The 25,331-nt window shown below is 28.1% G+C and overlaps 1 protein-coding gene across 5 annotated transcripts in view; it reads right to left on the bottom strand.

The window, feature by feature from the left end:
* Nucleotides 1-555: 555 nt before the first annotated feature.
* Nucleotides 556-25,331, bottom strand: part of LOC117170178 (TBC1 domain family member 1) — a 90,626-nt gene continuing 65,850 nt past the window's right edge. For 3 of the 5 annotated variants that reach the window (XM_033356758.1, XM_033356757.1, XM_033356760.1), the window contains 10 exons: nt 24,523-24,669; nt 23,208-23,435; nt 20,867-21,184; nt 17,896-18,100; nt 17,691-17,807; nt 17,390-17,609; nt 16,972-17,292; nt 10,482-10,768; nt 10,223-10,384; nt 556-7,193 (listed from right to left, as the gene is read on the bottom strand). In XM_033356758.1, coding sequence (XP_033212649.1) covers nt 5,356-7,193; nt 10,223-10,384; nt 10,482-10,768; nt 16,972-17,292; nt 17,390-17,609; nt 17,691-17,807; nt 17,896-18,100; nt 20,867-21,184; nt 23,208-23,435; nt 24,523-24,669 — 3,843 coding nt within the window. In that variant the 3' untranslated portion in view covers nt 556-5,355. Of the gene's footprint in view, nt 7,194-10,222; nt 10,385-10,481; nt 10,769-16,971; nt 17,293-17,389; nt 17,610-17,690; nt 17,808-17,895; nt 18,101-20,866; nt 21,185-23,207; nt 23,436-24,522; nt 24,670-24,799; nt 24,817-25,331 lie in introns of those variants that run through there. The other 2 variants (XR_004466734.1, XM_033356761.1) reach the window with 2 other exon arrangements.

Raw genomic sequence — 25,331 nt, 5'->3', positions numbered from 1 at the left:
TTGTTAAAAAATTAATTTTTTCGTTGAACCTTTTTTTTTAACTGAAAATTTAACGAATTTATTTTTTTTTCAAAAATGATATTTTTCGTTTAAAAATTCAACTATTTGGTTGAAAGTTCATCTTTTCGGGTTTAAGAGTCAACTGTTTTCTAAAACGTTCTACTTTTTATCTTGAAAGACCTTTTGTTTAAAATTCATCTTTGTGGGTAGGAAATTAAACTTCTTTGTTGAAAATTCATCTATTTGTTTAGGGATTGAACGATTTTGTTAAAAGCTTAATTATTTTGTTCAAAATTTAATTATTTTGTTTCTCATATTTTTTGGTCGAAAATTAAACCATTTGGTTGGAAATGCACCTTTGTAGGCTAAAAATGAAACTATTTATTTAAAGATTTAATTATTTTGTTAAAAATTCAACTATGATGTTGAAGTTTTCTTTGTTCATTGAAAATTTCCGAGAAGACATAGAAATGTCCTGGACTTGTGAAAAAATGCATAAAAACCTTGACAGACTTCAGAGGCAAACCTGATTGAAATAATGAAGAAAATAACCCATTTTTGATTACCAGATACAAGGAAAAAATGACCAGCTACGTCATTTCCATTTTATTGAAGTAGTACGACTCACATCGGTAATAATCAGTTTATTATTACTTATTTTATCGTAATTGGCCACATAACAACTACACTTAATATTTTTGAAGTAACAGTTGCCCTGCAATAACATTCAACATAAAAAAAAATCAAGCACGAAAAATTACTAGAAGAGCACTTCGTACTATCACATTGCGAATCTCTAGATTCTAGTTATGATATTATATCTTACTAAATGCTCACATTCTGCTTGAATGGCATTTTGTAATTGATATATCGTCATTTTAAATCTCTAATATTCATAATATCGACAGGCGAACGAAGAATAATTTACAATTTATTATACTTTTTATAAAAGAGTTCAAAAAATTATCACGAAATCACACTGAACTATGGAATACTCTTCAGTTATGTAATTTCAAATTTTATTTTCCTTCATAATAAAAAAAGATTTATCTATTTACAAAAAACTTATTATTTGGAAATTGTTTCTAAAGAAGTGCAAATTAAAAAAAATTTATATTATATTTCACATTTCACTTATTTCAAAATCAAAAGCTATTTTTCAATAAGGACTAGTTATAATTTCATCGAAATAATAAATTATACATTTTTCTAATGTACATCTTTTAATATTTTAAATAGAAAAAAACATTTCCAAAAAGAGGAAGATTTTCAGAAACCTAATATATTCCTTTCTGAGAAAGTTTCTAAAAAATAATAGATTTGCTCTTTCCCTGACCCAGTGTATTTTTCAGGTAAGCAAGTTGACTAAAAAAAATGAGCAGACGAAAAGTATAAGGGAAGAGAAAACATTTTATTCTCATTGTGCAAATCGGACCTTTATAAATTTTTCCATTGCACATTTCAGTTTTTTTTTCCTGAAAGCAGTTTCTAACTTGAAAATTTCAATAAATTTCTTTCGATATTTTAATAATTCTTAATCGCATAATTTTGATTATAAAGAACGCGATAATATGTGAATTCTCTTTGAACAATAATACTAGAGAAAGCTATTTAAGTCGAGAAGTGTTAAGAAATGAATTTTTACATTTGCGCGGCGCGTTACTAGAAAAGATAAATGGTTTTAAATTTACATCCCTTTTACCTTACGTTTCCACTTTCCAGTAAATAATGTACATGATTCTACTTTCAAGGGAATTCAAAGTGCTTGCATAAATTTAAAAATTGATTTTTCTCCCGGCACTTTCGGATTCCCATTTAAAATAAGAAAACGGAATCCAGGACTAATTTACATACATCTTAAGTAATTACATGTATACACCGATCGAAGACTTACAGCGGAGATCACAATTGCTAAACTAAACTATACACACTTCGCCATAATCTACTATACATTCTCTGCCACATTTTACCGAAAGTACATTTTTATGTCACTCTATTTGGCGAACGTTCCAAACGCAAGAATCGACTCTTACAACTACTGGCTAGAAAGTACAAATTTAAATTCTACAAAATATGTAGCATCGCATCATCGACTCGCAATTTCTGACAGTCTTCTCATCAAAGATCTCGATGAAGGATGCATAAAAGTACATATGTACGGAAAAGCGACATTTAACATGCGAGTCGCTTTCAATAGAAAACTTAAACACTTTCAGTGCGCAAATATGCCACAAAATCTCCGTTAAAAGAACCTCTGTCCTTGGTTGCTAATTATAATTTTTTTTTTTGTAATTATGATTGTAATTTTTTTTGACTTCCTTTAAATTCTTTAGAGTTGTTTGTATTCTTTGGAATTCTTTGATTCTCTGGATTCCTTGAACTCTCTGAATATCTCGTTTTTAAGAGGAAATTATGCGACAATTATTTCTACGTTTTATCTTTGAACTCCTATAGTTTTTCACCAAATAAAATTTTTCCAATTTTCCATTCATCGGAAAATCGTTTAAAAATTTAAAAATTACAAAAATATAGAGTTGTTTAAAAATGTAAAAAGTCAATTTCCACAAAAAAACCTACACCTATATTTTTGTCAATTTTTTCTGAACTTGGCCTTTATTCATAGGATCAAGCTAGAATATTGAAAATTCAGTTTTCATATGAAGACAATTATTCCGACCTCAAAAATGGTTTAGGTCTCATAAAACTGATAAAGTGCCTTGCTTAAATGTTTAAACAGAAACTATAAAAAAATATTACAAACAAAAAAATTGGGATTTTCCCGAAAATCTTTTTTTTTCGACTTTTAAAAACGTGACAAAAAAATTTTCTAAAAAACCCCGCCTTTTTTGAAATATTTTTAAAAAGTTTCAGCTATCGCAGAAGAGCAAGAGGCATTTTTTTAGAGAACTCCTCTGTGTATGTCATGTTTTGTCATATTTTTTCGCGTCTGGTTCTTTCTGAGATAAATGCGAAAATTCGATTTGAGAAAAAAAAAATTATACACAAAGGCCAAATTCAGCAAAAGATTGGAAAAAATATAAGTGTCTATTTTTTGTAAAAATATACTTTTTCTATTTCCAAACAAGTCACCATTTTTGTAATTTAAAATTTGTGTTAAAATATTACAAAAAAACAAAAAGGCGGGGGTTTTCAGAAAATATGTTTGCCATGTTTTTAAATTCGAAAAAAAAAAGATTTTCGGAAATATCCCCTTTCATCTTTTTTTGTGATATTTTTTTCAAGTTCCTGTATAAATATAATAAATATAATATTTTTAAGTTTCTGTTTAAATATTTAAATGTAAGCAAGACCCTTTATTAATTTTATTAGAGCTAACCCAATTTTAGGCCAGGAGAAATTTTTTTCCTTCAAATATAATTTTATTTTTTCCTAGAACTTTTTTATACGTACCAACTTTTATCTTCAATTTTTTTGCATTTGTCGTCGTTTTCGACAAAAATGAGAAAATTTTATTTCATGAAAAAAATTCTCCTTGCCATAAAAGTTATTTAGCAAGATATCACAAAAGAGAAATATTTTTCGAGATTTTTTCTAGATGTGCATAATTTTAACTCAATTTTTGGTACCTTTTCTTTCTGAAAAAATAAGGAAATTCGATTGTAAGACAAAAGAAATCTATGCACAAACGCCAAATTTAGCAAAAGATTGACAAAAATATAAGTGTGGTTTAGTTGTGAAAGTCTACTTTTTATATTTTCAAAAAAGTCGCCATCTTGGTAATTTTTCACTTTTTATACAAATATTACAAAAAACAAAAGAGGCGGGGTTTTTCAGAAAATATTTTGATCACAATTTTAAAAGTCAAAAAAAAAGATTTTCGGAAATACCTCCTTTTTTTGCAATATTTTCTTTAAGTTTCTGTTTAAATATATAAACAAGGCACTTTATCAGTTTTATCAGGGCTAAACCAATTTTAGGCCAGGACAATTTTTTTCCTGCAAACATAATTTTTGTCCTTTTCCTGGAACTTTTTTATACGTGCGCAATTTTATCTTCAATTTTTTTTGCATTTGTCTTTGTTTGCGACAAAAATGAGAACATTTTATTTTATGAAAAAAAAAAAGATTCTCATGGCCATAAAAGTTATTTAGCAAGATATCGCAAAAGAGAGGATTTTTTTCGGGAACTTTTTTAGATGTTCATAATTTTTCTACATTTTTTTTTGGTAGCTTTGTTTCTTTCTAAAAAATGCGAAAATTCTATTTTAAGGTAAAAAATTAGGCTACTCACAAAAATTGTGCCCCCATAAAACACATGATTTCTTCCCTATAAAAGGCCAAATTGAGAATAATAAATTAGAAAAAAATAAGTACAGTTTCTTATTGTGAAAATCGCCTTTTTATATCAAAATTCAAACAGTTTATGGAAAATTCATTCTTCTCAAATCGGTCAAATGAAGTGTCCCCTAATTTCCTTTAAAAACAACTTATTTCCTATCTGGGAGATTCGGCCAATTAAAGTTTAGAATCTGTCTGATTAGAAATGGATTGGTCTTAAATTTGGTAGAATTCTTCTAAATTCCTGGAATTCGTAGAATTCTCTGAATTCTTATAAATTAAAAAATTACTAAACCTATCAGTTGTTTGGTCTGACCAAAACAAATTCTTTAGACGACCAGCGTCAGAGTAGTAATTTTAGACCCACACTCCGGGAGAGGTTCTTCTAAGATGGAGTTTTTAATCTGCTTGCCAGAATTTTCCTTTATTCGAGTTTATCATTTGCCCCAATTTTTATTTCACACTATTTCCGTTTGCCATATTTTCTATTAGACCGAATTTATATTCTCCTGGAATAAATAAAAAGTATGGTAAACGTTAATTCTGAAAAATATAAAAGTCGTAAGTGAATTTTGAGGCATAATCCACCTCACATTTTAAATACTTTTGGAAGTACGTTACTGCATTACTATATATATATATTTTTTTTAAACTCACGTTGACTATTTCATTCTCTAAGTGTGGTAGACTTAGTTTATAAAATTTGGCAATCGCAAGACAAGGTAACGGTATTTGAGTCAGTTTTGAAATTGACTTATTGACTATCACTTAAAAGATATGATTATTGATTCGTCATCGTAGTCGATTTTGTTTCTATGATAAAAAGCGAGAAAAGCAGGTCCAATTTCGTTGATCCTATTAAAATTGCGGGTAAGGTCCAAGCATCTAATGAAAGTCAGTCTGCGTCGATGAAAAACTGCACCTCTATTTTTCTAATTTGATGACAACAATTCAAGATTCAAGGATCTTAATTGACGGTTCAGGTCCTTTCATGCGTAATTGTTTCGAGTCGCGATTACGCCAAATTCCGTTTTAATATCGAGAGAAGAAGCAATTGCTATCTACTCAGAATTTCTGGATTTTTATTCTGAATCTCCTTGTTCAAGTTGTCGTTTTGAATATTCTGGCCCGGAAGTCTAACAGGTTTGATGGATTTAAGTTTGGTGGTACCTCCATATTTAAAATTGACATCACTGCAAGTGTCCAGGGGGTGGATCGTTCCAGTTAAATTCGAGAAAGATTCCTCGGTCGTGTCCTCGAGTCTTGTAGTTGGAACTTTCCTGACTGATCCCAACTCGTATGCAGACTTGGATGGTTTCAATCTGATTCTGGCGTTCGATAAGGGTAGAGAAATCGACTTTTCCAAAGCCACCGTTTCAATCTTGATATTATTGTTGGTGGAGTTTGCACTATCAGCGGCCGAATCGACAGTATCGGTAATTTGAATATCGATATTCACAGATTTTGGATCGTTCTCATCATTGCTGCTGAAACTATTCCGATCGCTGCCGACTTCGTTTCTCAGCGCTGCGATTTCTGCCCTTTTCTGCTCAATCTGAGTGTGAGAATTGGCAAAGAAGGAGGACATTTTCTCCAATCGACTTCCCAAGTTTGGTTGACTCAGAGCCGACTTCAAGGGATAGGGCGTTTCCATTCCACCCCTTAGAAACTTCTGGGTCTCTTTACCAGTCGAATTGCTCTTCACCATTCCGTACTTATTATTATTGTCTTCGAGAACTTTCAAAGGGAAACTTCTGACACTGTTGCTACGTCTATTTTCAGCGACACTCAGCTGCGCAACTATTCTCCTCACATCTCCCGGAATATCAATATCCGTACGAGTATCAGCGAGATGTTGAATGAAGGCTCCCAAGGTCGCAACTGTCACTTCCAAACTTCGATTCTGGGACTCAAGTTTATGCCCAGACGATTGTTGAATCGAACGTGTGCTTTCGAGGCGATGCAGATTGTTCAGCGCGATTTCGAGTTGACTGTTGAGACTGACATTTTGCTGAGTGAGCTGTTTGTTGAGCATTTCGAGTTTCTCCATATTTTCAATCTGGGGCTTCACGGAAAGCATCTCCTCTTGCAAGACTTGGTACTCAACTCTGTACTCGTTCAACTGCTTGCCAATCTCCATGTCAGGATAGAAAACTCGTTTCATCACTCGGTCGAGAACGGATTTATCGACAGCTGGAACACGGATTTTCAGGTACTCCATAATCTCCTCGAAACTGTCGCAGCAGAGGAGTTGATCTTGATGGTCCTCGAGCAGAGCTAGCGCCACTCGGAAGATGACTTCTGAGGACTCGAGGAATAGCAAATCGAAAACTCTGGTGACGAAACCGAGGGGAAATTGGCTGGCGAATAAAGTGAGAAGCCAGGGCGCTGCGTATAATGTGGGCGAGACTTCGTGTTTGTCGAAATGATTGTAGATAGCAGGCAGTCTATCGTGAAGTAATCGGGAGAGTTGGTATAAGTGGAGCTGCAAAGCGGCCATGTCGGGAAGATAGAGTTTTCTTAAACCTCTTCTGAACATCAGATGTCGCAGGAGGAAGAATGCTTGGTCTTCGGCCATGTGCAGGAGAAGCACACCTGCGACGAAACTTAGCCCCTGACAATATCCAACTTCATGGTCGAGGAGAGAGTAGGCTTTTAGTAAATTAAAAAGTCCCAACTGACCGGGTCCTAGGGGCGAAGAGAAGTAAGGGTGATTTGGAAAGGTTCGTCCCAAGTCGATCAGAATTGCGTGTTGTTGGGATGTTAGTTGCTTCAGGAGAAGTTCATAGGGCATGTTGTAATTTGGAAAGTCACGCGTCTCCATCGGAGGTTGCTTCAAGCAAAACTGTTCCGCCAAGAAGTGCCAGACTTCCCCGCGTTTTCCCCTTGGTACACCTAGTCGGAATCCAAGATTTAAATTATTTTTAAGATTTTAAATTAAAACTTTATGAGGTCTTGTCGGGGATTTATTTGCAGATATTATACTGTGTGTAGGTACACAAACAAAAACAGGGTGGCCGTTTTTCGAAGTCATTAAAATTAAAAAATTCGAACTATAAAGCTAAATATTTTTTAATTTGAAGTAATAAGAAATAATATACAAAATGAAGCACTCAAAGTGGAACTTTTGAATTTTAAACTCTTCAAATTGATGTTTACGTTTTTCCATTCATCAATTTTGTATTCAAATGCTCAATGAACATAAAAATATATCAAATGGAAGGTACTTTTCAAATTGAACCATTTTAAACGAAATGCATATAAACTGCAAAGTTTAGCATTTTTATAAATTATATGCATTCAAAATTTAAAAATTAAATTTTTTTTAAAACTGAACAGTTTTTAAATTAGAAGTTAAATTATTTTCATCCTAAATAATATAAATATCCTTGAAAAGCTTCAACATTTTATTTGCAAATCTTGAGAAATATAGAAGTTGTTAAAAATTTTGTTAATTTAAAATTATTTTAACAATTTTTTCCGAACTTCTAAATACCCTTTAAAATGAATTTAATTTTTCGAACAATTTTCAGAAAATCCTGCAAATTAAAAAAAATGCCCTTAAAATCTTTCATATTCTTTTTTGACAATTCTCGAAATCTTTAAAAATCTGTTTAAATATTCTCTTAAAATAATGTTTGAAAATGAAAAATTATTTTCAATTTTCTCAGGAATCTTAAGACAATTTTTCTATTAATTAGAAGCCCTACTTAAAACGCTTCGATTTTTTTTTAAATCTGAAAAAATCTACATTTTGTTTTAAATTATACTGTGACTATTTGACTATTTGTTTAAATTATTTGAAATCATTTAAAATGTTTTTAATTAATCTTGAATCTATTCATAACTTCGAAATATTTCTTTAAATTACTGAATTTTTTTCTGCCATTAATAAATATTCAATTGTTACTTATAGATCAACATTCAACAATTTCACTTTCAAATATAAATTCTTTTAAAAATACAATTAAAATTGTAATATTCAGAGCTTTAAAGTTCTTCGAAATTTTAACGAATTAAGGCTATTTATGTCACATAATTCAATTTTTAATTTTATACTTTTAAATATTTAGATTCAATTTGCTCATTTTAAATGAACAGTTAAATAGCGCTAAATATTAAATAATTATCCTTAGCCATAATTAAAAAAATTTAATTGAATGGGTTAAAAATGTAATATTTTAGACTTATGAATAGGACTTTCGAATTGATATAGTTTAATTTTTAAGGTTAAAATCTGGAAATAACTGAAGGTTTGAACGAATTGAGAACCGTTTTGTAAAATCAATTATCATCCATTTTTTAATACTGAAAATGAATATCCATTTTTAAAATATTTGATTTATTTTATTTACAGTTGATAAGATAAAAATGGTTCTTATCCAAAAATTTCAACTTGAAACACTTTTACTTTTTACTTCTTTAAGTCTTCAGGACTAAATTTTAAACTTCTTCAAATAAAAAATTTACGCTTATAAATAAAAGTTTAAAATGGAAAATTTTTTTAAGTAAAAGATTTTTATGAACTGAATGATTTCATAACTGGAGAATATAATTCAACTAGTTACTTTTAAAAACTGTTAAAATCGAACGTGGACAGATTTTTCTTCTAAAGATATGTAAAATCCACTGTCATTTACCAGTTTAAAAAAATTCCTGGCGATTTCCCGGTTTTCGCTTAGATAAAAGAAGATTCAGCATAATGAATTTTTAAATCGATTAGAATTGATTTTTTCTTGTTGTAAATAACAGAAATTTACAAGAAATTATCAGCCAAGGTGGCTAATATAATATAGAAAGTTTTTCCCGGTCATTCTGGAATTTGAGCATTTTTTTCGGGCCATTACAATTTTTAAAATAAATCTTTCAAAACTAGACATCTTTTTATCAAAATAATCAATACAAAACTGTAAATTAAAGCAGTTAAAATTATAATTTCATACCTAGCTATAAACTGGAGGAATTTTCAATTATAAACTAAACCTTTAAAATTTAAATTGTAAGAAATTAAAAATTGAACGATTTTCAATTTCGTTGAAAACTGAATACTTTTAAAATTATAATTGCAAAAATAAAACGTTCTTTATACTGTAATCCTTGAAAAATAAATGATATTAATTTCGATCATTTGAAATAGATAATATTTAAATTGTGGTTTTTAATTTTCTAAATCAAACAATCACAGATACGTATAAAACATTTATGAAAAAAAAAATTGAGATTGGAATGTTCAAATTGAAAATTATGCACTCAGATACTTTAAAGATTCACAATTATTTACAAAATCATTTAAATTTTACTATTTGAAATAGTTCAATTTTGTACCAATTCAAATCATACAATTTTTAAACGTTTTAATTTTTATTTCGTTTCATTTGAACGCTTCATTAAAAATTCTCCATTCTAAATGAAGTCAAATATTGCTGAATTATGAGATTAACTTTTGGAAGACTTAAATTGAAAATTTTTCAATTTGTCAGTTCGTCTAATTATAAAACTGCGAAATTATAATTATTTTAAAACAAAAAATAATTGATAAAGCCTCAACCTGAAATTTACCTTTTTTATTGCTTCAATTTTAAAATTAATTTTCAACTGATTTATAATTTTGTTCGATTCTTCAATTTTAATCATTTTCAATTGTTTAAGTCTTCAAAACTGTATTAATTTGTTTTAAATTTGAAAATGAATTAAGAATTCTAAACTTTATAAAATGAAACTTTTAAATGTTACAAACTGAATCTTTCAAACTCAACAAAATTTTAACTCGAATTTATTAAAAATTGCGAGCTAAATCCCCGACAACAACGTATACGAATTCAAAATAAAATCTTAAAATCCACAATATTATAATCAAAAATATTCGGATAAAACAATGTACAAAATAAATAATCTAAGAGTTATGTGCAAAAATCACATTTTACCTTGCTTGATGGCCTGCAACAGCATTTGATTATCACATTTCGTAGATATCCTCGACTCTTTACTAACTAAAAGATCCCAAACTTCAACCAACTCTCGTGCACAGCTGCTAAGTTCATCGTAATCTAATTTAATCCTTTTAAGCGTCGTTTCTTGTTGATGAACTAAAACAAAGTTTATTGAAATTAGCGCCAAGTTTACCGAAACACTGCAAAACTTGTTTAGAATCGTCTTACCAGTCTAGAAACTTTTCAAACCTACCTTTGAGTCTCGCATTTTCCTTCTCCATTCTTATTAGAATCAATTGCTGATTAATGGCTTTCTTCCAGAGTTCTCTAAGCTCTTCTTTAGACTTCTTCCTGACATTCGACTGCTGATTCTTTTTAATGTTCATTCCTGATTTGTCATTATCTTTATTGTCTTTATCTTTGCCAGGGGTTACTACACGATTAAGAATAGCTTGCCTCCAAGAACCACTCGCATGCAACCTGCCGGCTTCATCTGATTCGGTTGGAGACATCTTTGGTGAGTTGCCTACTTTTAAGAAGCTGCAAATAAAGCAGAAGTTTATAACAATCCTCGCTTATAAATTATGTTTTCTAACAGGGCTCCAAATCACACCACTATTGACACTATTTCAGTTTTTATAGCGATGTCACTATTTTGCTACGATTTTGAAAAAAATTCTACTAATGCCACTACTTTTTCGAAATCGGTCGCTAATATAACTATTGCTTTACTTTCCTTAGAAAAATTTTTAAACTACTTCACTAATTGACGAATATAATATGTCTATCCTCTCAAGCATGTAAATATATGACAGAAAATAGTTCCAAAAAAATAGAAAAATTAATTTACTATATTTTTATTTGACCTATTCTTTATTTCTTAAGCTTTAGAGTTTACGACATTTTAGACTTTTAGACAAAAAAATCTTTCAAAATTGCACTGTTTTCATTCATAATACTTATTGGATGAATATTCAGGATGTCTACTCAAATTCTAAAAAAAACTCCCTGACAATTCCAGGATTTTTCCAGACACAAGTTTTTTCCAGATATTATTTTTCATGGTACGGAGTCATTTAAATATTTCGCTTTTTTTTAAAATCATCACGAAATATATATATACAGTTTCGCGAGTGTATTATAAATATTTTTTTTTTCGGTTTCTAAAGATTCAATTCACCAATGCACCACCGATTAATTGAATAATTAAATAATACTTGAAACATAACAATTCATTTCTTGCATTAGTCTCTGAAAAACTATATAGTTTAGTTTCAAATTTAAAAGATCAATTTGCAACCATATAGTTGAACTTTGAACTAAAAAAGATCAATATTCAACAAAAAATGAAATTCTTAAATTTTTAGTAAAATAATTAATTTGATACAAAATAAAACAAAATTTTAACCAAAGTGATGAGTTTTTAAACAACAAGATTAATTTTCAAAGAGAATTAATTTTCGACAAAGACAGACGCTTTTTTAAAAAAATGCATGGACTTTTAATGAAATAATTCAATTTTTAACTAAATAAGACCAATTTTCAGCCAAATAATTGGATGTCGAATGAAGAAATATAAATTTGCAAACGAAAATACGATTTTTCAACTATAATGATGTATCTTCAACTGGAATAGTGGAATTTTCTACCGAAAAGATAATTTCAAAAATAAAATGATGAATATATAACTAAAATATATGTGTTTTTGAACCAAAAATATGAACTTTTAAACAAGAACATTAATTTCTTACCAAAAAGACGATTTTTCAACAAAAATACATGAATTTTCCACGAAATAGTTCAATATTGTACTAAATCAAATTTGCGAGCAAATAGTTGAATTTTCAACCAAACTGATGAATTTTTAACTAATATTATGAATCTTTAACTACAATCGTTGCGTTTTAAACCAAAAAGATTAATTTTCAACCATGAAAATTAAATTCAACCAAAAAAGGCGAAATTTCAATTAAAAAGGGTAATTTAAAAAAATTTAAATAGTTACATTTTCGGTTAAAAAAGTAAATTTCAACTATTATAATAATTAAGTTCTCAGCAAAAAATTGATTTTAAGCCAAGAAAAAAAAACAATTTCCAACAAAACAACTCAATTTTCAACCAAAAATATGCATTTTCAATTAAAATGATGAATCTTTAACACGAAAAGTGAGTTTTTAACAAAGGGGTATAACTTTTAACCAATTAATAAAATTTCGATTCCAAAGAAGAAGAATTTTGAATGCAAAATTTAGTAGCAGATATTTCAAACAAAAAATACTTCTAATTTAATATTTAAAAACAGTTCAATTCATAAACAAAGATTTTTCAACATGTTTTGAATTTTTAACTAAAAAAGATTTTGTTGTCAAGAGAGAGAGAGAATATTGCAAATAAACTGGCAAATTTGCAACAAAACACATGCAGTTTCAACGAGATATTGAAATTTTCAACTAAAGGCGACCAATTTGCAACCAAAAATAGAATCGTTAAATTTTCAGTTAAAAAATTAATTAAAAAAAAATGTCAACAAAACAGTTAAATGCAGCAATATAAAGCTACTTTTACTAATGGAGAATCATTGTTATTGAATTTTATAACGAAATTTAAACAAAAAAGTGAAACACGCTCGCGAAACAATTCCCCGACTTAAAAAAATCCCTGGAATTACCGGGTTTTTTCAGGTATATAAAAATTCCCTTACAATTTCAGGTTTTCATGGTTTTCCAGTTAGGGTAGGGTACCTTTAGTTAGGGTACCTTTAAAAGCGTACTGCTTCAAAGTATAATTGCTAAATAAAAGCCGTAATTTTCGATATATTTGTAATTGAATATCGTTAAAAAATGTATCACCTATCAAAATGAAAGAATTTTAAAATAAACATTTTGATTTAATCACATTTACGAGTACAAAATATCAAATAGTAAGTGTTAACAGTAAAAAAAGCTTGAACAATTTTAAAACAAATAGGTTTCAAATTCAAATACAAAAGATTAAGATAGTGTTAAGTGAAATTTTTCGCCTCCGCAGAAAGTAAAATTTACAACAACCAAAGAACTGGGACCTAGAAATTATTCCAAATTGAAAAAAACCTTGAAATCAACTTAAATTTTGAATTCAAGCAACTGAAATTCAAAATGCCAGTCAATTATGAAATTGTCTAATATGGAAGTAATGCAAGTTGATGAGTTGAAATTTTAGAATGAAATCACTTCAAAACACTTGAAAATAAAATTTATCGTACATGGATGAAAGTTATTTATTTCATTGTAATTAGTGAATTAGGATTTTTTTTCAAATATTTCAAATCATAATTTAATTAGTTTCAATCTACGAATTTACTCTTTTTTTAATTATGTCTTTGTCTACCTCTGAGTCTCTAATTTTTCTAGAATGGAATTGTCAGCCTAAGATTTAGAATTTTTTTATAATTACTTTTGAAAAAGAAAAATGAAAAGACCCGGAATTAATAAACAAAAATTCTGTGGCACCATGTTAAAAGAAATTGTATACAAAATGTCATCAAACGTTAACAAAATGTGTTATTAAATTTTTTAATATTGTTGAATAATTTTTGAATGATTTCTTCAATTTATGAATTTATTTTCTCAAGTTGGATATACTTATGACGTTAAAAATCCATTCGCAGCAACATACAAAAGTTCGACAAAAATTAAAATTGGTAAAATAAATAATTTTTATATTTTTAAAATCTATTTCATAATCAAGAATATTTTTCATTAAAAAATCTGTCATTCATGATTAAATCCTTATCGTATAATTACATATTTCTTTCAAAAATTTGTCATTTCGTCCCTACTATAATAAATATTTTAAAATGTAAATTTGAAACTACACTCTTCAACTTTCATATTGGTTAAATCAATATTTGTCAATTTTGTTATTGTAAGATGTAAAAATACAATGCGAGACTGCTCAAAACATTAAAATTGATTTGAAATCGAAGCGTTTAAATTTTAATGAAATTAGAAAACTTTAACTATAAACTCTTTAAAGCCAACAATTTTTCGATTTGAAGCAAAAAAAACTGAGCTTCAACTCATTTTAAGCAGCTTTAAGCTAAAAACACTTAAAATTGAGCGATGACTTGTTTTATAAAGTGAAAACTTCGTCTTAAATTAGAAGTTAAATTATTTTCATTTCAAATAGTTTTAAAAGACTTAAAAAGCTTCCAAATTTTATTTTAAAATCTTGAAAAATCGATGTGTTGTTTCAGATTTTTTTAAATTTCAAATTACCTTTGGAATTTTGCAGAACTTCTAAACATTTTTTTTATTATTTAAATTTTTCCTCAAATATGTCCTAAATATCTGTTAACGCCCAGCAAAATTAAAAATAATCTCTTAAAATATTCCAGATTCATTTTTGACAATTTTGGAAATATTTTTTAATATTCTCATAAAATTAATTTTTCAAAATAATAAAAAATCATAAAAAATTTCTCGGGGAATCTCAAGAAAATGTTTTTTATCATTTTAAAGGCTTTCGAAATTTTTACAAAACCTCTAAATTTTTTATTCGAAATCTAAAAAAATGAAAAATCTATATATTGTTTTAAATTAGGTGATCGTCGTCTATTTGCACCGAAATTTCGGTATTAATAGTCGAAATTTCGGTATAAGCAGTCGAATTTTGTCGATACACGTAGACCGTTTAAATTATTTGAAATAATTTCAAACTTTACATTAATTTCAAATCTTTTCAGAACTTCGAAATTACTCTTCAACTTACTCGAATTTTGTCTAGGAATGAACAGACAAATATTTCTAAATATGAAGCAATTGATCTTTTTCTCAATTAAATATTTTAAATATGCAAATTTTAGACTGAAAAAATACCTGAAATTTCATAAATTTGAATATAATAATTATTTAATGATAATAAATAAATAAAAATAATTTGATTATTAATAAATTAATAATATTTATGAATATATTAATTTAAGTTATTTAAAAATTGAAAATAATTTATAAAGTTTCTTTAGGCGTTCAAATTTGTTTCACTACAAATATCTCATTTGAAACGGTTTAATTTTTAACGTCAAAATGTGGAAAATCTTAAATTCTGAATTGTTTCTGAATCGTCTTGTAAAAAGAAAATTTATTATTATTATTATTCATTTGTTCATAACTAATGTACGGTTCAATTTAAAAAATCACTCTGATTTATATTCTCAGTTGATCAATTACAATTTTTTAAATCCTAAATTGTCAATTTCAAATGCTTCTAATTTTTAATTTTTTAAGTCTTTAAAACGGAATTTTTTAAATTAACGTTTTTCGAAGTAAGCATTGTAATATTCCTTTTTTTATATTTAACTTTTTACTTTTTACTTAAAAACTATTTATTCTTTCGACGGTGTCAATTTTATATTGGAAAACAAATGTTGTCTCCAGTTTTCACATTTTAAATAAATAACATATTTTAAATATCGTATATTTAAAAAGAAAAGGGGAAGTTTTTAGAATAGGGGAAAAAAGGATAAAATTTGAAAAAGAGGGAAACGCAAGGGAATAGCGGAAAGACTGTGATCCCTGAAAATATCACTTCTATTAATTATATTTAGAATTTAAATAAGAAAATCTTTCCCAAATTCAAAATACCTACATTGAATGGCAAATTATCAGTATAATTTTACAGATTTTCTTTACAATACTGTGTTGCTGGATTTGTTTACGCTGTAGAACTTAAAAAAATGAATCTGTTTATCATTTATATCTTTTTATCTAAGTTTTTACCTAATGTTTTTCAGGCGATTAAAAAAAATTCTAGTCGATCCGAGGCCTGCGATATTTATATTATAAGTTTATTATTTTAAAAAATTCATACTACTACTTTGCTACCATTTTTAAAAATGTCTGCCACTGTTGGGAATCGTTAAACTGCGATACGCCACCTGGTGAAAAAAATTCGAACTAGAAAGAATAGGCACGATTTTAAAGATCTATTTTAATTTGTACATAAAAGTATTTTAACTATTTTTTTGTGAAGTTTAAAGTATTAATTGAATAATAAAAGTAAGTCTTTATCGGAAACAAAGTGTTTTAGATCGAATTTACATATTTCACAGTGAAAAACCACACTTTTTGACAGAAATATTTTTCTAAAAAAAAAAAACATTTACTGTTCTCTTTATTGTGATTTTCAAAAGAATATAAACTTAAATGGACTTATTTTGAAGCAAAAATAAACTCAAAGTAAATTTTTATTAATTTATACATTAAATATTTACTATTTAAAAATCTGATCTAAAAGTTAAGTTAGAATTCGTATTTAAATTCCAGTCATCTATTATTCGTATTCTTGGCATAGTATGGATAAAATGTGTTGCTACATGCATTAATATAAAGTTTTTGAAGCTTAAAATGCATTGAAACTCACATGAAATAATGAAATAATAGTATTTTTTTAAAAACCCATTTCACAAAAATGTGTTTATTTCAATGTATAAGATAGAAATGCTACCTAAAACTATTTGTTTTTTATGAATATTTATTTTTAGTATTCAATCATTGTTTTATACTTCACAAAACAATCGTAAAAACACTTTTATACAAAAATTAAAATACATGTTTAAAATTGTACCTACTCTTTCTAGTTCCATTTTTCGGCACCATATGGCGAAATGGTAGACCACCATTTCCAATAGACCCTATTTCTTATTTATAAAGTTAGTCCGAGCCCTGTTTTAATGAAGATTTTTAAAATGGTTAAAAAGTGCTTACATATCCATCATAGGACTCTTTGGACTTGTATTTACAGACAACTGTTGCTCGGGAGAGACTCGAAGTGACCTTGGTCTATCGGATTCGGGAGAAACCTCTGTGATAGTTTGTGATCCTAAATTCACAGGACTTTGACTACCAGCCTTCTGTATCGCTGAGCTAAATTGATTCGATTCGCGAATTTGCGATGGAAGGGAGAAGTCGTCTCTTGATCCTTTCCTTTTCATCAGATTGTCAAAACTATTCGTCAGGGAACGTTTGGCTTTCATGAATATCGTACTTCCCACACCGACACTAAGATACTGATTCAGAAATTCACTCCTGAAGGAAGGAAATCAAAAGAGTTTCAATTAAGATTTGGTTTAAACGAAGGATACAAATAGGTAGACGGAGAAGTGATGAATTTCAAAAGTTTTACCTGTTCTCTGCAGTGTCGTGAACATGTCTTGACTGTTTTGATTCACAGTGAGCCCGAAGTAGTGCCATTAAAAAGTTATTCTGCTCGCGGATACTCGATCCAGCACCTGAGCCTCCAGCTTCAGAGCCTTTGAATTTAGTTACGATAATTTCGTGCTCTTCTTCTGACAACATCTCCATTCGAGAGAATATAATATTCTGCGTCTTTCTCTCATTTTGCCCTAAAAAGAGACACGAATTCGTTGAAATACTGTCACAAAAACCATTAAGACATAATTAGGGAATTTGATTAGGAAAGGTACCGTCGATTTCTTGGACCAATTTCTTGTACCAAACCATCGGGCAATGCTCGCAGGAGAAGACAGCGTGTCTATCTCTTCGATTACCCTCGTAACCAGAAATGAATGCTTGAGATATGGCTGAAAAAATATCTTTTTTATTATATAACAAGGAAAAATAAATCAGAAAGGAGGACTAATATTGTTGAAACGAATAGAAGGAAGTTACCTCCTACTAAATCGTCAGCTACTGATTCAGATTGGCATTTAAAAACGTAGGCGACGAAACTTTCAACGCCAGGATCCCGGCATATGAAACCGAAGTGTTCTGGATTCGCGATTCCTTGAACACAAGTGGCTACATTTTTCAGCAGCTTGTGAAGTAAGACTTGCTTTCGGTCTGGACTGATCAGGCGTAGATCTTGTCGACCGACCTGGAATTGTTAATCAAAATTAAATTGAATCGGTGGGATTGAATTGTTAACTCGATTATTCTTATGTATTTGTAATCAAAATTAAAGAAATTTAAATGAGATTAAAAAAATCCAAATTAGAATCCTATTTCACGTCCAATAATCAAATTAATGTGCCAAATTTCTTGAAAATAAAACCAAGAATTCAACGGCCGAATTTGGACAACCACCATAAAATGTTCCTATTGAAATCTGAAAAAAAAGATAAGCCATTTTCCTAAAAGAGAAAAGAATAAATTTATTTTTTCGGACAAAAATAAAAAAAAGAGGAAAGAAAAATGGAAAGGCAACCAACCATATTCCCTTCCTTCTCTTTTTTATTTCTTTCGACATTTTTATTTTTATTATTATCAAATCACAATAAAAAAAACCCGTTTGGAAAATATAATCACCAACGTTTCGGCACTCAAATAGCACCATTGTCAAGGCAAAAATAAAAAAATATTCGAGCAGAGAGGACCACCTAAGAATAAAAATTGTCATTTTTTTCCCTCTTTTTTATTTTTGTCCGAAAAAATAAATTCTTTTATTTTTTAGGAAAATTTCTATCTTTTTTCAAATTTCAATAGAAAACTTTATGAAGGTTAACCAAATTTGGTCATGGGATTCTTGGTTTTATTTTAAGAAATTCTGCACATTGTAATTGAAATAACAGGGTTGCTACAGAAGTCTGGTTTCAAAATTTTATGACTGTACTTCTAGGTACTCCAAGTCTACTTTCGTGAAAGTTCCACGTCTACTTAAAAAAAATCTAGTCAATTAAATTCAATTTCAAAACATTCTACATATCGAAGGCTAATTTACCACCATTTTGTGTACGATTATTAAGTAAAGTCTAAAACTTTCGTTTAGGTATAAATACAACCATACACCCAGGAAATCAATAATGTCAATGAGAAAAAGTTTATTTATAAATTTACTTGAAACAATTTTAGTGATGTTAATGTTATTTAAATGTTAATGTTTATGTTCCGTTGATTGTAATGTCACATTCATATAAAATGTTATGAAAGGTTATCCAAAAAATAATTAAGATATACGTAAAATATATTAATTTTTAACTAAATAGTTGAGTTGTCAACTCAAAAAGATTAATTTTAAAGCAAAAATGGAAGAATTAAATTTCCATTAAAAAACTTAATTTTCAACTAAAAAAAGCGACTTAAGAAAATAGTTAAATTTCTCACAAAAAATTTAATTTTTAACTAAAATGATGAATATTTAAAAAAATGTTTTTTCTTAACAAAAAATTTCAGGTTTTAACCCTAATTTTCTACCAAAGAAAGACAAAATACATGCATTTTCAACTAAAAATGATAAATTTTCAGTCAGAAAAATAAATTTTTAATCAAAGTAAAAAACAAAAATTTCAGAAAATAGATCAACTTTCAACCAAATAAATTAATTTTTAACCAAAAAGAAGATTTTTTCAACAAATTAGATTACTTTTTTACCAAAAAAGAGGAAGTTTCAACAAAATAGTTGAATTTTCGCCTAAAACAGATACATTTTTAACTTAAAAAATACATGAATTTTCAACTGACAAAGATTTCTGATGTTAGATATTGCCAATTATTGGTCAAATAACTTCTCTAGTTTCTCCAGAAAAATGATTTTACTAGTAATCGGCAATATCTAAGATCAGAAATCAAAAATAGAATAGTTATGCTTTCAGTCAAAAAATAAATTTTCGACCTAATAACATCAATTTTCAATGAACTAGTTAAATTTTCAACCAGACAGATGAATTTTCAACTAGGAACATTAAATTTCCAGTTAAAGAAATGAATTTCTAACAGCGACAAAATTTCGAACGAAAAGATTATTTTTCAACCAAAAAATGACGAATTTTTAACAAAATACATGAATTCTCAACTAAATAGTTGACTTTTCAACAAAAAATAGAATAATAATATATTAACTTTTAACCAAAAAAATGAGATTTCAACGAAGATAAATTTTGAACCGAACATGGAATATTTCAATCTCCTCTCTAAAAAAATAATTTAAAAAATATCATTAAAAAAAGTTTAATGTTGAACATATAAAAAGTGCTTCCAGTTAGAATGACGAGTCACCAACAAAAAAAGTTAAGTTTTAAAATATTAGTTTCTCTTTCTACCAAGTAGTTAAATTTTGAATAAAAAAAATGAGTTCTCAATAAAAAATGTAATAGTTGGTACGTAAACTAAAACAGACGAATTTTCAAAAAATGGTTGAATTCTGAATTAAAAGACATTTATTTTCAATGAAAAAGTTTTAATTTTAAACAAAAAGGATGCGATTTCTACCAAAATATATCAGTTTTTAACCTAAAAAGACGAATTTTCAACAAAAAAGTTGAATTTACAACTAAAAGAATGAATTTTAAACAAAATTGTTGAATTTCAACAAGACAATAAGTCATGTTTTCCCTGAATTTGAGGAATTCCTTGACCTGTAGCAGCACTGAAAATCTAAAGGGCTATTCAATAATTGATACAATCTGAACAATTCTTTATTATTAACATAAAATGTCTAAAAGATTTTATTTACTATGATTAAATTTTGAATTACTATGAATTTGCGTATGAATTCGAAAATTAAAAAGTGCACCGTCAAGTACTTTAAATGATTATTATGACTTTAAAATAGGTGCGACTGAAAAAAAAATACAGTCTCTCCTTAAAAACTGCATGCTTTCCCCAGATTTTGTAGCAAGCCTGAATAATAAATATTGATATTAACCTGGAATAACATTGTGCGGTTATGTTCCTCGCTGGCATCAGCAGCGGAACCTCTCCTTGGAGCCAAAACACTCCCAGTGGAAGCTGCACGATTCCTCATCGCGTCAGGTAATTGTATATTGGAACTACTACTCTTCTTTGGCACCTGTTTACTTTCCTGTTCATCATTTTCTGATATACTATTGTGTCTTAGTGGAAGAGTTTCTACGGAACCGCCCAGGATCTTGGTGGTTCCCAGAGGACTAGTAGGGGACGTGGGAGATAATAACCTACTACCTGATACATTATCTGTACTTCCTAGTTCACTGGCATTTGAATCCTGTAGAGAGAAATTAAAGTTGTAAACACTGAAAGGGTTAGCGTCATGATTAGGAGTTTAAAAGAGAAAGAAGGAAAGAAAGAATTGAAGAACTAATTTTAAAGAATATCAATTAATCTAAAAGAGGTAATTGAGGAAAGAAGAATAAATTAGGAATATTACTTCATTACAAATTTTAATCAATTCTGCAAGAAAAAATTATTTTTGAAAGCCCGTTACGTGAAATTATCAAAATGCGAAATAATTTTCGTTTCCCAACCTTTTTCAGGGTAGAGACAAAAATCTAACGAAAGTGAACACTTTTATGTTTTAAGTATGCAAGCCTTAAATTTAAATAATAGGCTTTCAAAGTGAAACAATTTTAATCTCGAAGCATTTAAAATTTAAAATTAAACATTTCTGAACTGAATAGTTTAAAAATCCAACGTTGAGTAATCCGAAATTTTTAATAACAGAATTCTAATTCAAACTTGTATTAATTTAATTTTAAGGCCTTGATTTGAAATTATTTCAAATCGTATGATTTTTAACTAGTAGCCCTACAAAATTTTAATTTTAAGATCTTAAATTTACATTGTAAATTAAATAATTTCAATCTTAAACCGTTAAAATTACCCAAATTTTATTTTGAAGTGTTTAGAATTGCACTATAACAAAATTAAAACAATTTTTTTTTCTTTATGATAATACAAACTTAACTAATTACAAATGAAGCATTTTTTATTTTTTAAATATTTTAGAATTCAGTTCACATTTTGTAATCGTCAAGAGCTAAAATTCTAAAATCAATTTCTAACACTTTTGAGGTAGTTGCCGTGAAAACAATCAGATCAATGAAAAAACAAGTTTTTTAATGATTTTAAAAATCAAAATAATATTACTGATGTCATATCAAATAAAAAATACTAGTTTTAATTACCAAATTTTCAAAAGTACATGAAAGGTTCATTTTAACAATGTTTTTTTTAATGTCTTACAATTGATTGTTACCAATTTTTGAAAACAGGTTGAATTTCAATCAATAATAACTCATTTTTTTGGGAAAACATTTCTACAAATTTACTGTTTCCAATTTTTAAAATCAATTTTTCAATGCATGAAATCGTTCATTTTTTGTTTTTCAAACAGAAAACAATATTTAAAAATACAGGGAAGTCATAGAGAATGGGTTTCCCAAAAAAACTTCATGATTTATTCAAATTCGATCATTTTTTGGGTTTCATAGCCCCGGACAGAAACCCTCATCAACTTAATTAAGGTCTTTATACGCTAAGAGCCTTTTTTTGTAAGCGCATGGCGTCTACTTTCACTATTTTTTTTCAATTGTAAACAAGCGACAGTAAGAAAACATTCAACTGCAGAAATAATGTTTGTTTTTTCTTTCAAAACATATGACTGATATAATTTCAAGTTTTAAAATCATAGAAAACTTTTTTCCTCCAAAGACCTGATTGTTGACAAGCCAAATATCTTGAACAATATTCTTCAATTTCAAAAGCTATACAATTTAAATTATGCAATTTTGATCGTTTCAAACTCAAAATTACTTTACTATTAGGACTTTCAATTCGAAATTCTGAAATGATGAACAATGTAGGTTTGCAATTGTCCAATTTATAATATTTGAATTAAATAAGATAAATTTTTCAACGTTTTTCAACGTGAAATTGGTCAACTATAAAGGTTTCCAATTTTAAGTAAAATTGTATCATTTTGAAGGAATCTCCATTGAAAATTGTTTAATTTCAAACGCTATCATTTTTTGAGTTTAGAATGTATAATTTAAAACTATCTGACTATTACCGATTTTAACTTGAATGTCAATCTGAAATTATTACTTTTATTAGAAAAAAAATAACATAATTTTAAACATTCAATGAAACGAAACGAGAATAGATTTTCGTTTTGTTTTTGATACGATAATAAAATTAAGAATAAAAAATTTGAACAAAACAAAATGTTCGCAATAAGGGTCGCAAATCTTTTTGTTCTTTAATTCGGAGAAGTTTTTGCATTTACTAACCACACTGCCTCTCCTGACATTAGACACAAGCTCGGAAGTACTTGTTTGGTTTTTGAGCTGTTGGCACTGAGCTAGCAGATTACTTGCTGATGATTTCGATTTCTCTAGTCCACGTCCACGTAATTTGACGAGGGCGTCGTCTATGAATGTTTGAGATACTATTGAATGAGGTAACTTTCCATTTGGTAACTTTCCTTGGTTTAATTTTATTTTCCCCAGGTATAGTACCTAGAATGAAGATTTAAAGTCTATAAAATTCTTTAATTACTGTAAAATCTGTCAAATAAGTTCTAAAATAAATTTTTAATGTAATTTAACTTTTTGTTTCGATTAGGGTGGCCTAAAAATATATTTTCTTTTTATCTGACTCACCATCCTATTTCGTTTCATTTGGTGTAAAAGTAATTGTTGCAATTTTTTATAAATTAAAAAAATTAATCCGAGCTCTAAGGCCTTTAAACGTTAAAAAGTGACACACGTAAAAGCAATAAGTATGATAATAAAAAGATTTTAGGCATTTCTAAGAATAATTTGACCCTAATTTTATTTATAATACTACCCTTAGAAGTGAAAAAACCCTCTATCGGGGGTTGTACAATTTTGAATGTGCTTTTTTCATAGACCTTAGATATTTTCAGCCTTGAGTCATGCTATGCTTCTTTCACAGTTATTCACATAATTTCTGATCAGAAAAGTCCTAGAATGACCACCCTTAATAAAAAACAAAAAAAGTATAATACCGTCTTTTTGCAATTAATTTTTTTTTAAATTAAATTAAAATTAAATTTAGTTTCAAAATTATTTTTTCAAAAACTTTAAAAATAACAATAAATTAAATCTTAAACATGCAGTAAAACAGGTTTCGTTTGTAATAATGTAATGAAAAATATGATATCTCGAATGTCATTTTAGAACTTTTCTTATACAAAAAATTATCTGAAGAACTATGAAATAAGCAAAATATCATATTAAGGGGTCGTTTAAAAAAGTTTAACGATAGTTTTCTATCAATGGTACACATTTAAACATTCACAAGGTTATTTTGAAGCATTTTAGGCATAGAATATCTAAGGCGTATAAAAAAAGCACAATGCAATAATAATTCTGAATAAAATTAAAGTCAGATTATTCTAAGTGATGCCTAAAATCTTTTTATCGGCCTACTTATTACTTTTACCCAAGTCATTTGTTATTTTTACAAAAAAAAATAATAATCAGCAATATTTAGATTTTAAAGTCCTTAGACCACGGGTTAAACTTTTTTCTAATTAAAAAAAAATTGCACAATTATTCTCACACTAAATTAATTAATTACCTCAAAAAAGTGTGATGAACTTGGTGATATGTCAGCACCTATGCTTGTCAAAGTTGCAGCACTGCTGTACGACTTTTGAGGAACATCTCGGTCTTTTTCATATCTTGTTGAGGATTGTTCCTTCATTGCATTGAAGAGCTCCTGAACCTGAAACAGGAAACAATTCACATATGAAATTATGATGAAAAGCAAAAATTAAACAAGTTGTTTTCAAACATCTGAATTTTCATATTTTTCAAAATATTCTAGTTTGAATGTTATTAAATTAGAAACGTACTCGAACTTGGAAAAGCACTAAACAAGACTCTTATTTCCGAGTCAGTAGATTTGTCAAGTCCATTTATGTTCATAAAGTTAACAAATTTTTATTTTTTTTAAGTGGACTGTCACATTTTCCTAGAAAAAATAATCTAATTAAAAAAAAGGGAATTTCTTAAATGTATGTTGCAAAGTATTGAGTTGCAAAGCATTCGAATTGAAACAATTTGTTTTTAAATATCCGAATTTAAATATTTTTGTTTATAAAGAATATTGTAGATTTTTCTATTCGCACTTCTTAACATTTGAAAACTTTCTATTGTTAAATAAATCTAAATTATAAAGCTGTTATAGCTTGAATTCATTCAAATTAAAAGATTCTAAATCTTTGATTGCTATGTCTAACCATACAATAATATGTCTACTTCGCCGTACTCTATAAAGAATCAACCAGGTGTATACATATGAAACCGGTATTTTTTCAAGAAAAAAAACACATTTATTTCAAGAGAATGATAACAAATATTTTATTCAAAGTATGCGCCCTCGCT

The sequence above is a fragment of the Belonocnema kinseyi genome, chromosome 3, assembly GCF_010883055.1.
Source record: "Belonocnema kinseyi isolate 2016_QV_RU_SX_M_011 chromosome 3, B_treatae_v1, whole genome shotgun sequence".
Taxonomy (NCBI): Eukaryota; Metazoa; Arthropoda; class Insecta; order Hymenoptera; family Cynipidae; genus Belonocnema; species Belonocnema kinseyi.
The sequence above is the reverse complement of the archived record's forward strand: the minus strand, read 5'-3'. Positions and strand labels throughout refer to the sequence as shown.